At 35.9% G+C, this 15,436-nt stretch overlaps 1 protein-coding gene across 2 annotated transcripts; it reads right to left on the bottom strand.

Moving 5' to 3' along the window:
- Positions 1-7,477: 7,477 nt before the first annotated feature.
- On the bottom strand, positions 7,478-15,370 carry LOC125680889 (actin-related protein 2/3 complex subunit 5-C-like). 2 transcript variants are annotated; one of them, XM_048920694.2, is made up of 4 exons: positions 15,147-15,370; positions 11,266-11,336; positions 8,283-8,459; positions 7,478-7,982 (listed from the first exon to the last, which is right to left on the bottom strand). In XM_048920694.2, the coding sequence occupies exons 1-4, from the start codon at positions 15,286-15,288 to the stop codon at positions 7,920-7,922; spliced, it is 453 nt and encodes a 150-aa protein (XP_048776651.1). In that variant the 5' UTR covers positions 15,289-15,370; the 3' UTR covers positions 7,478-7,919. The 2 variants fall into 2 exon arrangements, with proteins under 2 accessions (XP_048776651.1, XP_056009899.1); XM_056153924.1 differs by having other exon boundaries at positions 7,478-8,459; positions 15,147-15,361.
- Between the last annotated feature and the right edge of the window lie 66 nt (positions 15,371-15,436).

Below are 15,436 nucleotides of genomic sequence, written 5' to 3'. Positions count from 1 at the left end.
CAGGGACTGGGTTATGCTCTACAGGGACTAGGTTATGCTCTACAGGGATTAGGTTATACTTTACAGGGACTAGGTTATACTCTAAAGGGACTAGGTTATACTTTACAGGGACTAGGTTATACTTTACAGGGACTAGGTTATACTTTACAGGGACTAGGTTGTGCTCTATAGGGACTAGGTTATGCTCTACAGGGACTAGGTTATACTCTACAGGGACTAGGTTATACTTTACAGGGACTAGGTTATACTCTACAGGGACTAGGTTATACTTTACAGGGATTAGGTTATGCTCTACAGGGACTAGGTTATACTTTACAGGGACTAGGTTATGCTCTACAGGGACTAGGTTATGCTCTACAGAGACTAGGTTATACTTTACAGGGACTAGGTTATACTTTACAGGGACTAGGTTATGCTCTACAGGGACTAGGTTATGCTCTACAGGGACTAGATTATACTTTACAGGGACTAGGTTATGCTCTACAGGGACTAGGTTATACTTTACAGGGACTAGGTTATGCTCTACAGAGACTAGGTTATGCTCTACAGGGACTAGGTTATACTTTACAGGGACTAGGTTATGCTCTACAGGGACTAGGTTATACTCTATAGGGACTAGGTTATACTCTACAGGGACTAGGTTATACTTTACAGGGACTAGGTTATGCTCTACAGGGACTAGGTTATGCTCTACAGGGACTAATCTATGCTCTACAAGGACTGGGTTAGGGTTTACAAGGATTGGATTAGATGCACGTGAACTGGATCATATCCTAATTAGTATTAGAGTCAGGCCCGTGAACTCAATCACATTTTTGATTAGTGTTAGAATCAGGCCCGTGAACTGAATCATATCCTAATTAGTGTTAGAAGCAGGCCCGTTAACTGGATCATATTCTAATTAGCGTTAGAGTTAGGCCCGTGAACTCAATCACATCCTAATTAGTGTTAGAGTCAGGCCCGTGAACTGGGTCATATCCTAATTAGAGGCCCGTGAACTGAATCACATCTTAATCAGTGTTAGAATCAGGCCCGTGAACTCAATCACATGCTAATTAGTGTTAGAGTCAGGCCCGTGAACTGGATCATATCCTAATTAGAGGCCCGTGAACTGAATCACATCTTAATCAGTGTTAGAATTAGGCCCGTGAACTGGATCATATCCTAATTAGAGACCAGTGCACTGAATCACATCCTAATTAGTGTTAGAATGAGGCCCGTGAACTCAATCACATCCTAATTAGTGTTAGAATTAGGCCCGTGAACTCAATCACATCCTAATTAGAGGCCCGTGAACTGAATCACATCTTAATTAGTGTTAGAATCAGGTCCGTGAACTGGATCATATCCTAATTAGTGTTAGAATCAGGCCCGTGTACTCAATCACATCCTAATTAGTGTTAGAATTGGGTCCGTGAACTGGGTCACATCCTAATTAGTGTTAGAGTCAACCCCGTGAACTGGGTCATATCCTAATTAGAGGCCAGTGAACTGAATCACATCTTAATTAGTGTTAGAATCAGGTCCGTGAACTGGATCATATCCTAATTAGTGTTAGAATCAGGTTCGTGTACTCAATCACATCCTAATTAGTGTTAGAATCGGGTCCGTGAACTGGATCACATCCTAATTAGTGTTAGAATCAGGCCCGTGAACTGAATCACATCCTAATTAGTGTTAGAGTCAAGCCTGTGAACTGAATCACATCCTAATTAGTGTTAGAAGCAATCCCGTGAACTCAATCACATCCTAATTAGTGTTAGAGTCAGGCCCGTGAACTGGATCATATCCTAATTAGAGGCCCGTGAACTGAATCTTATCCTAATTAGTATTAAAGTCAGGCCCGGAAACTGAATCACATTTTAATTCGTGTTAGAATCAGGCCCGTGAACAGAGTACAGCATCATATATAGGAAAACGAAAGTAGAAGGTATGACGTATGCAATTTGTGTGTGTTTGAGTGCACAGAGTTTCCGGTCGGATCAGTTCACGGGCTTATAGCCTTTCCCGAAATGAAGATCCCAGGGGCGGATTCAGGGATTTTTGAAAGGGGCTCTACCAGACCTGGGGTCAATTACTTTAAAATGTAATGCATTAAATTACAATTACATTGGAATTTTCACCATTACAATTACCATTACTTTCATTCATATAAGTAATTAATTTTAAAAATTACAATTACTTTGCTAAAGTAATGAATTACATTACACATTCCAACAAAGAACATTTATGAACATAATTTATTTGAAGTTATAACTTTTAAATCAGATTGTGAATAAGTATATTTGTTATTTTTAAAAAACTTTACCTAAAGTCCTTCAATTGATTTCATAACTTTTTATTAAAAATTTCCATTAAAAAATCAATTGAATTATTCATAAATGACCATTGAATGAACACATTAAAAAAGGGAAATATGTCTTTATTTTTTTTATCTTAAAGAATGTATTTTTATTGTATCATGTTTTAAAAATTATTAATCACTTTCATTGAAAAGAAAAACTTAAATTATTTCATGAAATAAGAAATGACATGTAATTGAAAAGTAATGGTCATTACTGGCATTTCTATGAAAGTAATGCATTACATTACAATTACTTGTAATTCAAAAATGGGTGCATTACACATTACACCCCATTACTTTTTTTTAATAAAATGTAATGATTACAATGCATTACCATTACACATTACCATTACCCCAGGTCTGGGCTCTACCATCAGCTTTGGTTTTCAACGGAGGTCCACCCTCGAAATGCGTTACTTTTACCTTTTCTAGCAACTTTTTTTTAACGAAAAGGGATTCCGATCTCGCAACCCCACCCCCTCTGGATCCGCCACTGAATCCCAGAGAGAGAGAGAGGAGAGAGAGAGAGAGAGAGAGAGAGAGAGAGAGAGAGAGAGAGAGAGAGAGAGAGAGAGAGAGAGAGAGAGAGCGCATACACTGCCCATGGAACCTTGTTTGATCTCACGACCTGCGGAACAAAATCTCAGTCCTGGCAGCGTGCGACCAGCACTGATCATCTTGGCAAGTAAAAAAAAAAAACTTGCTTCGATCACAGGTGCTTGTGGACAGGACTTCCGGTACCCCCCTTCTTGTATTTTTAAATGTTTAATTCCTTGGGTATTTCGGACGTATTTTTGATAAAATATGTAACTTCAGAGTTTATGTATTTCAATGTAAATACACAAATTTCGCATAGAAACCGTTTTCAAAAATGTCATATCTCCGATCATAATATATGAACATATATTATTATCAGTCAAGAAGGGGGGGGGGGGTTGGGTTACCGGAAGTCCTGTCCACAAGCACCTGTGGCTTCGATTACTATGGAATTCTCGCCACGCTGTCAATGAGAAAGGAAATGGGATACAGTCATTTGACGTAAATTTAAGAAGATCACACACTAGAATACACACTGCTTTGAAATATTTTATAAAGCACAACTTAGATTGCAGTGAACTATTTGCCAAGACGGTCGAGCAGTATAGCGCGGCTGGTCGCATATAGTTCTAGGAGATTTGGTTCCGCAACGGACATGGGCGAAAGTGGGTATCCAAATCATAGTGAAGGCAATAGCAAGTGATTTTTTTTCTTCTCATGTAGGTCTAAGATTTTGAATGAAAGGTGAAGATAACGAACATTGATCAATCTCATAAATCCTACTATCAATACAAAATAGGGAGTTGGGCAAACACGGACCCCTAGATACACCTGAGGTGGGATCAGGTGCCTAGGAGGAGTAAGCATTCCTCGTCGACCGGTCACACCAGCCGTGAGCCCAATATCCAGATCATGTAAACGGGTTTATCCGCATTCAAAATCAGTGTGCCAAGAACGACCTAACAATCGGTATGAAACACGTCAGACAGGATTTGACCCAATGCTAGGTTGTATAGGCAAACTAGATTGTTATAACGACTATAGAATTTGTGAAATGCTGACTTTAAACGAGACTGTTGAAACCCCTGCACTATCAACTTGTTTGTCAGTAGCCTGCCTCGATTAAAAAACTGATCATACGCAGAACAAGCTCTTGGGCATCGAATCAGTTGTGAGATAAAAACAACATACGTGTGAATAAATTGTCTCATAAGAATGTAAAGACATGTCAGCTAATAAAGAGGCACAATTCGTGCCCATAGGAATTCCAGCAGAAGACTACGTAGGTATTGTCAATCTCTACCTAAAGTTATTGAGGTATTGTAAATGAGGAACTCCAGTATCTTTTTAGTATCAAATCAAGAGTATCGTACTTGTGCGCAGAATCAGTGATATTTAACATCGTAATTTTTGGATGACTGAACCAGATATGATTTTTTTTCCCAACTTTCATTTCTAGTGATATAAGGCAGTTGTCTATAATATCAAAAAGTCTAGTCTTTAATTTATCGTGAGGAATGGTGGTGTAAAATTTTGATGCTGTTGATTTTGGAAAGGTTTTCTCAAATCAGATTTACTGAAACTTAGTGAAAGTCCTTTGGAATTTTTGAGAATCCACGTTTGATTTACACCACTTCTCAGATACGATGCAACACATTCCGCCTGACGTTTCTCCTTTACAGCAGTTAATATATTTTGTGTGAGGAGTAAAGATGGGGGAGGAGGGGGGCTAGAACATCTACTGGATCCTGCAAATTCATCTCAGTTTGTGAGGGTTTTCAGGCATGCAGAATCGGGGCAGTTTAAAAAAAACCAAAAAGACAAAATATATACACACCATTTTCTGTTACTTACATATGCAAACAGAGATATATTTGGTGAGTGCCTCCCTCCCCCTTTCTTGTATAGTAGCAGTGAAGGGTCGAAGTTATGAATTGAATTCATGGATTCAAAGGGTCGCCATTCCCTACGATTTAAGAAATTGAAGGTTAGTTTGCTGGTGGTTTTTTTTAGAGGTAGTGCCGAGTTGTAACTCACTAACCCCCCCCCCCCCTCCCCACTGCACAAATTAGGATTTTGAAGACCACCTATTTTATTTTTATTTTGCTTGTCAAGAATTTTAGACAGTAACTGATGTGAAATCGTCTTTATCGGTAATTAATTTTTATTCATTCGTTCCATTGACTGAGATATAAAATGTGTTCAAAGCTGAATCGTGGTTTTGAAGAATTTCGTCAAGTATGTGAGGGAACAGGCCTTAGATAAGCTTACCAAATGTGGACTTAAAAGCCAGGTTCGTTTACAATACAGTTGTAATCACGAACGTTCCAAAGAAAGACAATGTTATAATTACAAGCTTTACCTGATTGTCAGCTCTAACCATCTAGAACCAAACCGAAGACCATATAGGAGAATTCTCTTCAAGGTGGTCTATATCTATAGGCGGTGCAAGGTGTGTTCGTAATGAAAAATATTTGGATGCAATGATAAAGAGTCAATGAACAAGTAAAAAAAGGCGAAGACAGAAAAGCCAGTGAAAACGGTAGCATGCCATACATCGGATACACACCCAAAATTTATATATATTGTATCAGTCTACACAAATGATGTTTAAGGGGCGGGTCTAGAAAATTTTCAAAGGTGGATGTAACAACAACAACCCCCCTCCCCCCGACAAATCAAAGACCCCAAGATCGCACAAAATTACAATTGTTGTTAAAAATATTCAACCAAAGGGGAGGGATATAATGTTTTAAACAAACAGTTCTCCCTTTTTTCCAATAGAATATTATTTTGGAAAGGGTCTTCTCGAACTCAATTCACTTCACTCTGTTCAAGACGAGCTACATTTTTTTTTTCTCGCTAGCGGATCAAATTCGACATTCCATTTTATTTGTATGAATTATTCACTTTGGCTAATTCACACCTATAAAGTTATTTCAGGTTTATATAGATTGAATTAAGAAGTACCAAATCTTTCTACGAAGAACTTGCTGAATCAATCTGACTACAGTACAGACCTATATTATTATATATAATAATATAGGTCTGTACTTTAGTCAGATTGTTGCTGAATGCATTTTGCAACTTTGATACATGTATATAAAACTTTTGATTCTAGATTTTCAAAGGAATTATAAAATCTAGAAGTTCTTCAGAAAAAAAAAATAAAAATGAAAGTGTTCCCGACTTTCATTTCTTCTAATGTTTAGAAGTCCGTGTCCGCGTGACAAATCATGGTCTGGACAGATAATTCTCACAGTCAGGTGTCTTCTATGCTAAACAATCTGTCCATTACAATAAAATTATGTTCTGGAACACAATAGTGTTTGTCCAAGTATGAACTAGCGTCTAAGGTATCCCTCCATTATAAAACGATGGCCCAGATATATGCAGTGGTGTATTTAGGGAGGGGGGGGGGTCTGCCCCACCTCTATAAATTAACAAATTTAACATAAATCATGGTCTCTTATTTAGAAAAAAATGACAAAGAAGGAAAAAAATTGTCCACTCTTAGAGAAATACATGACAAGACTTTGATTTATGTTTACTTTTATTTGGAAAATGTATATCTTATTTTAACACCCCCCCCCCCACCTTGTGTCATTTACTAATTTCACCTCATTGAAAATGACAGAATATAATAAAATTGACTACATAGGAGACAAATTTCAAGCCCTATAAAATCTTTAATATCTAGGACCCCAGACTTTCTGCCTCATGAAGTTGCCCCCCCCCCCCTTCAATTCCTGGATCCGCCCAATATGGGCTTAGCACACCTGAGCCAAATGCTCAAGTGAACTTTTCTTATTAGAATTTATCCGTTGTCTGTTGGCATCGTAAACCTTTCACATTTTCATCTTCGTGCATTGATGTGACCTGTAAAGTGTCGTAACTTTAAGTCTCTTGCAAATTAAAAAAAAAAAACCGATATTCCTCAAGTGAGTTGTGGCCCCTGGGCCTATTGCCAACTCCATTCTTATGTTGACTTTGGCCAAATAACCTTGATCAGGGTCATGACACACTGTGTGCAAATAAGCAACCTGTGCAAAGAGTGAGTTTCTCAGTCTCTCACTCTTGGGGCTCGGTGGTTTCTTTAACCAGACTGTCACAACACTGAACCAAGGTCCTGTGCCCAGGGCCAATGAAAATGTCCCTCACGTCTCTACATCAGTGTAAAATTCTCGAATAGGGTGTAAAATGACATTACAAACATATCTAAGATATCTCTCTCTCTTGCAGCCCAGGCAAAAGTTGAGACAAAAACAGTACTTGATTCTTAAACATCACCAAGATACTACTTAATGCCTTGTTCCTGCTGCATATGTTGTAAGTGAGAGGGGAAAAAAAGTTTATAATCAACAGAAACAACATAACGAAAAGAATAGCATTTAATCTTCCAACTAATACTTTCCACATAGCTTGTAGGTGGTGGTTGTGACTGTGGTGGGGTAGAGACCTAAATGGATCTTCTTATTCTTCTAAGTTGAAGGTGAAGGTCTTGGTCATCTTGATTACAATATTATAAAATGGTTGTGAATGTTACTCATTTTTAACGATGCCATATTGTGAAGGGATGTTCCAGGTACACAAACACTGTATCAACAATTTATTTCAATAATCAATACAGGTGACCACTGGTTGCAGGTGGCATAAATATGACATTTTATACATGTGTAATGAATATCAGAATAACAAAATATTTCAACATAAAAAGATTAAATACCACATATTAAAGACTAAAATGTGCTAGTACTCTATGAGAAAGAAAAGACTCATGATTTGAAATACTTCGGAAAAAAAATTATAATAAAAAAAAATCATCATAGCGGTATGGAATTGGAATGATGGACATTTTCATAAATTCAGTTTCGTATGCTTTAAATCAAGAGATGCAGAGATTTCCTTTAATATCACATTGTTTCCCCGTCTTTCTCTTTCCAGATTGGATCATCACAGTCATGTTTGATTACATACACACTCTAATCCTGGTTTAATGTATTGCTGTGTTTGACTGTTCGTGTGAGTGTGTGTGACATCATACATTCTTCCTGTCTGTTAGAACTCTGATGATGCAGCCAGAGCCTCCTACAGCATACACCTGTGAGGGATAACATTATAATTCACCTCAAATAAAACATATAACCATTTAAAACTATTCCAAAAGTAATAAAAAAAATGTATAACATTGTACTAAGTGGCACAATAAAAATTTAGTACATTTTATAGTGTGTCTTTCATCCCGTCCACAAAAATTAATTAACATCTGCTGGTTATGATGGCATTTTCCTAAATCTTTTCTTCATATAAATCAGAATGTTGAAATTAATTATACTATCAGAGCCAACATGAAAAACCTTAGAATAACATTATCATTAATCTGAACATGTGTTCTACAAACCTTTTCATGCCATGTTAAGAGGGCCGCACTACTTCCTTCTGAGGGAAATTCAAATCCTCTATAAATATATTTCATAAGAATGTCCAATGCATTGCTGTCAAGTGTACTAACTCCCTTCTCAATTTCACTGGTTTTAAATGCAGTCAGCACTCGAACTACCAGCTGCACTATCTTATCCTGAAAGTATACAAAAAAGTTGACCAAATGTTACTAAGACTGCTCATGATTTTTTTGATGTTTAAACAAAATTGTTCAATTTATAGATAATCTACCATATGTATCCAGCACTGAAGAATTTTTTTACTTTCTTGTACTCATAACATTTACAGTATACACACATGTAAGCTACTGCAGTATATTGAATTCCTAATACTCCAACTGAATTAACACAAGGTAAACAATACCCAGTTAAAATATAGACGCCCTCTGATATTGTTATTTTTTTCAATTTCATAAATAGGGTGCATGTTTGAATGTATAATTTAAGAAATAAATTTCATTTTTGCAAAATACATGTGGGTATGAATTGCAATGCTTCAAGCCAGCATACTTCAAGAAGCATGTTAGCACTTCATGAAAAGTATGCCTGCATGAAGCATAGCAGTTCATTTTTTCATGTATTTTTAAACAAATGAAATTTATTTCTTATATATTTCTCTTGGAATTCCCAGCCGTTATAATAGACATACACATATGTTATTTATCAAGATTCATATGTCCATTGGTAACAAATGCAGCACATTCATGAGGAAATGTCTCTCATTACAATCTGTAGAAGTATCAAAGGCAAAAAACATTAGAAATGTAAATATTCTCCTTTGAATGATATATGGTGACCATTCTTCAAGGAACATCAGACAATCATGCAGTCAACATCTATAAAGACACTGAAAGTATGGTCAACCTTAACTTTTCATGATGAATTGAGTAAACATGTTAACACATGCCTTAAATGCGGGCTTTGTCTTCATATACATGTACAGACACTTAATTTTGAATTACATAACTAAGATGTGGGTGAATCACATGAGTAAAAGATAAAGGATCTTTGTAAAGCTTCCTTTTCTCATAATTTACTGAGGTTTAAAGTCAATGGATAGATGCACTTATTCTTTATATAAAATAAGTCCTTCAAAAGTATACCAGAGCACTTGTGATTTTATGCTCTCACAAACTGAAAATGACTGGAGACTATGCCAAATTAAGTATGTACATGTGTTGTACTTGTATAATATAAGGAATCTGAAGTACTGGCAAATAAGTAAATTAATGCCAATTATAAAACTTGAAAATCTTATTGAAATAAAAATTGATGCGAGATCAGCTGTGCACAACGTACAAAGTTCATGGTCACTGATAGACAAAAAGTCTACAGAAAATTGTTTCTGTCTCTAGCACTTAGAATTATTATGGACCAAATTGTCTACAGAATGCACCCAAGGAAATAAAAGTTTAGCAGAGTCCAAAACGGTACTGTCAAGGGTTAATAAGATTGTAAAAAATCCCTTTAAATTCAGTCAATCTCCAAAGCAGACATGATGAAGTTGTCAGTTTATTTTAATTATGGTGTATGGATATACGTGGTGATCTACAAATAATAATGAAACTAACTCGCGTATGTTCTGCAGCATTTCAAATTACAAAGTGAAAATAATTTTACTAATCCAGATTTTCTATATAGGTAAATCAATTAATAGAATAGTTTCATATTGAAATAGTTAATATGTGAGACAGCTTACTGGTACATGTATATAATACAGAGTATTTTGATTTGTCACAAAATGAATGAATGCTGTGAAGCTGACTGGATTGAGATTTCCCAGAGCTCCAGATAATTTTTTACCACAAAGAGTATTTACCCCCTGATTTTCAAATCAATGAGTATTTTGCTTTTCAGAAAAATTCAAAAGTGTACTTTGTTAATTTACTGATTATCTTTGCTCTTTTGCACAGATGTCACCAGATAAACGATACTTCTTCCGTTAAACTTGAACTTAAAGTTTATACTAAAAGACCGCTCCAGCTACATGTATTTACGGGGAAAAGCCTTTGTAGTTCTTTTTATTAAAACTTTTCATTGTCATTGGGAATTTGATATTTATCATTGATGCATTAAATTTGAATATGTCAGACACTCAGTCACATGATTATGATCCAATTCTGTATATCATTCGTCCACGATTGATAATACAAGTTTTTTGTTCTGTACTTTCGACCGCACACTAACTTTTTAAGAACGAAAGTATAACAAGTAGGCCTATATGATAGTGTTTTGAGTTAACTCTTCCAATTTTTCAAAATTGTGATTGTCATCAAAACGTATTTCATAGCGGTAAATATCATGGATAACCTCAATTCATATAAATAGATAACTCATATTTAGATCATACTACATGAATCACAAATATGCGGACTAATACGCATTACTTTGGGAGTGTAAAGCGTATTTACATTTGCTAATGCGTAATTGTACGCATGATTTTCAACTTAAATGCGTATTTGGTAAAATTTAAGGAGTATTTACTCTGATACGCACCTTATCTGGAGCTCTGTTTCCAATGGTAAAAACAATTGTGTAATGTTAAATATAGCTCACTAACAAATGTTAAAAAACCCAGTCTAACACACCTCTCCTGGGCATTCAAGGGAATCAAAAATAATGACTGAAAGCCGATTTGTCAAAAAACACTACATATTCTATTATCCTGCACTATTTGATCCACATTATAGCATGCAGATTATAGTCCTTGAACATGATTACACTTTTTCAATAAACTGAAATCAATATTTTGATATTTCAGTAGAAGTGTATTCACTTAATTCATTTTTGGTTTAGAAGATACTACCGTAGACCAGTTGTCCTTAGAACTTCAGTTATTGATTCCACACACTACATACAACCACATGACCCAAGTCCATCTATCACTTCCAATAAATGCACAGTCAGGTTATATACAATCATTTTCATACCAGCATTACTTACTTTCATTCTTTTATCTTTGCCGCCCTGCAGGGGGTTTTGTAAGACAGCTTTTAGTGCGTCAACATTTTTAGCTTTTAGGTGTTAAAGAAAATAAAGTCCAACAAAGAGTGGTGGCAAATCAAAAATTTCTGTTTAAAGTAGATGAAAAGAAATGAAATCATCACACATGTATATACATTTTTCATGAATTACAACGAATTGTGTTGTATTTTATACTGGATTACAGACATACTGAAAGTACTTTGAAACACTAATGGTTTGGTTCTTAGCATGCAAATATGGGGAAGTTTCTAGTATGGCGGTCCCCAATAGCACACAACTGTGCACAAGCAGTTATTTCCTTTGCCATTGCTAAGTGGACTGTAAATACACCGTTGCTTGCATTTTCACCTCGGATGCTGAGACGTGAAACTCGCCAATGTTTCATGAAATAAAATTGATTAGAAAGCCTAGAGGCGTTCGAGTTAACATTCTATATAGATAAAAAAAATTATATCAATAAAAGCAAGGATGTTGAAGGCAGCCCCATTTCAAAGTGTCCATGGGCTAAAATATCAATAAAAACGGGTTTTTAAAAGTTTTTTTTTTTCAATGCCATACTTGCTCAATATTTTTTGCAAAATAGGAAGAATCATTATTCTTTCTCACTCCCAAATGAGTTTCAGTTTGCTCACAAGTTTGCGAAACTAACTTTTAAATCCTGTAGACATTCGGTCCGCAGTCATTTCATTTCCTAAAGATCACAACAAATTCCTATAGAGCACCAAAATTACAGTTGTAGCACATGAAAACTGCAATTGCTGAAGATGCAAGAATTTTACTGCTGAAAACTGTGCAAATATTACAGCTGTTTTCATCAATCTAAAAGAACAATTAAAGCCTCTAAGAGTTTGCAGAAAAGTAAAAATGTGTCCATGTAGAAAATGGCCTCCTAGTCACTTAGAAATTACAAAAACTATAATCAACAGCAATTAAATGGGATCACTACTGGTAACAAAACTTGGATCTATATTTTTAACCTGATACTAAACGCAACAACAAGGTTTGGAAACTGACCAAAAGATGCACGAAGATGAAAGTGAAAGTACACATTGAGTTAATTGTGTTCTATCCCCCCTTGTTAAAAAATGGAGTACTCTGATTCAAATAATTTATCATTAAATTGTAGAACATTTTATCATAGCAAAGGGTGGGTAGAAACAACCCAATGTGACACAGATGTTTATATGACTTGGTCAAATTTCCTTTAGACAAGTCGGTCTATCGCTCTTTCCATCAATGTAGACCCGACAAGATTGTTTTTACAGACGTTGTCTATTGGTACACCATTAATTTCGCAAACTGCTTTCATCAACATCAGTGATGTGGATATTCAGGAGAATATTTAAAATAACGCACACATGAAAATTTTCTAAACAACGGATTCTATCTACTTTGGAGCATAAACTGAATGTCTTTTAGAATTCTGTTTTTATTTCTAATTACAGTTTTTTAAACTTCAGTTTACACAAAGAATTCAAATATGGGTTTTACTTTAATTTTGTTGTTTTAATAATTTAACCAATTGTGAAACCACTTCAGTTTAGCACCATATTTTGGGAACCGATATAATAAAAGTGTTTCCAAATATTTACGTACATGAATCAGTACAATAAAATTTGCATGCTAGATTTATACTATTCTCTTGAGAGAAGTGGAAAGGCATAGCCTACATCCACTTCTCTTCGTAAACCTTTATGTTTCGATTATGGAAAATGAGTAAATGCTGGAACCGATGACGGTTCAAACTTCGACCGACGTTTCGACTCAAATGTAGCTGGATTTACTTAACAAACATGTTATATCCACAACTTTAACATTAATGAATGCAACTGACATAAAGAAATTAACACTTACTAGCTGTTAATCCATTTTCACATGTTCCCAGTCCCGGGTTTGAGTGATGTGCTAATTTGTATTGTCGCTAGAAAAAAATTGAACATCCTGAGTTGGATAATTTGAAAAAATTAATAAACATGCATTCTGGTTCTCGAAAACCTTTTTTTGGTTTAATAAAAAAGATTATTCTTGTTGATATCAATAGGAAAACATGTTTGAATATTAAAAAATGAAATGTCAAAAAAATTTACGAGAAGCAAAATGCGTGTTTACTTTTTTTCCACTTTATCAGACTTTGGGTGTTCATTTCTTTTCTACCGCTAATAGAGAATTCAAACCTGGGACTGGAAACTGGATCAACAGGGTGTAAGTGTTAATTTCCTTGTGACAGATACATGCATTAATGTTAAACAGGTTGGGAACACTTCCCCTATAGCGAGATATTCTCGCTAAATCGCGATTATCCCTCTTTAGCGAGAGAGAGTAAACATTACCATAAACAGGCGTTTTGGCGTCTTTATTGAAAATAATGGCGAATCCCGTGTAACGCTGAATAAGTGCGACACATACTCAACATGATGCGAATTGTTCCTATGAAATTGACAACATAGTCAAGAAACTGCATATCAAAGTTTCTGCGTAAGAGGGAAGCAGTCTGAAATCCAATACACATCGTGAGTGTTTTTGTTTTGATTGATATATTTGCAGAAGTATCAGACAGTTTAGCACTTTTTCTTCTTTTCACGTGAAACATGAAGAGATGTACTCCACGGGTGTTTTTCTTTGTTGTACAGGATATATTTACTCACACTAGAGAGGGATAATCACGTTTTAGCAAAAATATCTCGGGGTCCCAACTTCGACTGAATACCTTAGGGGCCAAGTGGGCCCCTGAATAAGAAATACTGTTAGCCCACATGAAATTTCAGTAGCCCACACATATCATGAAATTGAATACCATGGTTTCTTTACAAGAAAAAAGAAATATCAGGTCACGTTGCAATTTATTTAAAATATAAAATATCAATATTCAAATTCTGTTTCCTTCTCCGTAATTCTTTCGAATACCTCTCATTTCCACTCTCAATCCGTCAACCTAGCAAAAATATTAGAGTTCATTGACTTTATTATCTTCGCGGCGTCTGACTTTAACACACGTTTCTTCCGGCTTTTTATGTGATTTCAAAATTTCTCAGCTTTACGATGCTGTCAAGTTTATAACTTGGGCAAGCTGTCACAACGATTGGACCTTTCGTGTCATGTTTTGTACACACATCACGTCATCCCCTTTTCGCCGTCATCGAACCATATTCTCCCCTTCTTTCCACTTTGGTAAAAGCAGACGTTTTCGTTTTGTTTGAAGTAACCCTAGCGTTGTTCAACTTCTGGTTTAAGTACATTTTGGAAGATTTGATACCACAGGAATGTCTCGCCAAGTGGCAAAACCTCAACCAGAAATTGAACTTCAATTATAATAGGACTCGGATCGGTCGGAAAGAAAAATGTTGATCGGACAATTACGGTCGCCAAGTGGGCAATGAGAACGGAAATTTTGGGTGCCCACAAGCAAAGTTTAGTTGCCAATGCGAGTGGGCGAGCGGTAATTTGGAACCCTGTATCTCGCTATAGGGGAAGTGTTCCCAACTTGTTAAAGTTGTGGAAATGGCTTGTCTGTTAAGTAAATCCAAGCATATTTGAGTTGAAACGTCAATCAAAGTGTAAACCGTCACCGGTTCCAGCAATTACATGTTATTCAGCATCAAAACGGGATGGTTTGCAAAGAGAAGTGGGTGTAGGCTATGCCTGTCCACCTCTAAAGAAAATAGATCTATACATGCACATTGTAAAATGATAACAGACTTGAAATAAATAAACGTTGTTGCACTTTACGATTTACAGAAATGTGTGGATTCTGTTGCTGTTATTTAAGCTGTTGTTTGACGTGTAAAAGGATTGCAAACATAGGCATGCAATCTCACGGAAGAAAGTTTATAAAAGGATACATTGGTTCAAATAGTTGACAACTTCGTTTTCGTTGGGGCCAACTTCAGAAACATCTGTGTCTTCATTATCTTGGAAGTTTTCTTCATCATATTCATCCACATTTACCTTTCTAAACTTGCTAGCACCCGTATTTTTTGACATTGTGCTTTTTGGAGTTTCCTTCTGCACCAACACCCCGGAAGTTCTTCTTTCTTTCCGGCTTACCACTTTCCTAAATATATGCGTATTACATGATAAGTCGTTCCATAAATAAGTCAAGATGAAATAGGAGTTAGTAAATACGTACATT

This window comes from Ostrea edulis, chromosome 2, assembly GCF_947568905.1.
Source record: "Ostrea edulis chromosome 2, xbOstEdul1.1, whole genome shotgun sequence".
Taxonomy (NCBI): Eukaryota; Metazoa; Mollusca; class Bivalvia; order Ostreida; family Ostreidae; genus Ostrea; species Ostrea edulis.
Note: the sequence above shows the minus strand (reverse complement) of the source record. Positions and strands in the feature narration are given on the sequence as shown.

Coding starts and splice junctions, on each gene's coding strand:
- LOC125680889 (XM_056153924.1), bottom strand. CDS start 15,288: ATGTCAAAAAATACGGGTGCTAGCAAGTTTAGAAAGGTAAATGTGGAT. Junction 11,337..15,146: donor TGTCAACTATTTGAACCAAT/GTATCCTTTTAT, acceptor AACACCTAAAAG/CTAAAAATGTTGACGCACTA. Junction 8,460..11,265: donor GCAAAGATAAAAGAATGAAA/GTAAGTAATGCT, acceptor GTATACTTTCAG/GATAAGATAGTGCAGCTGGT.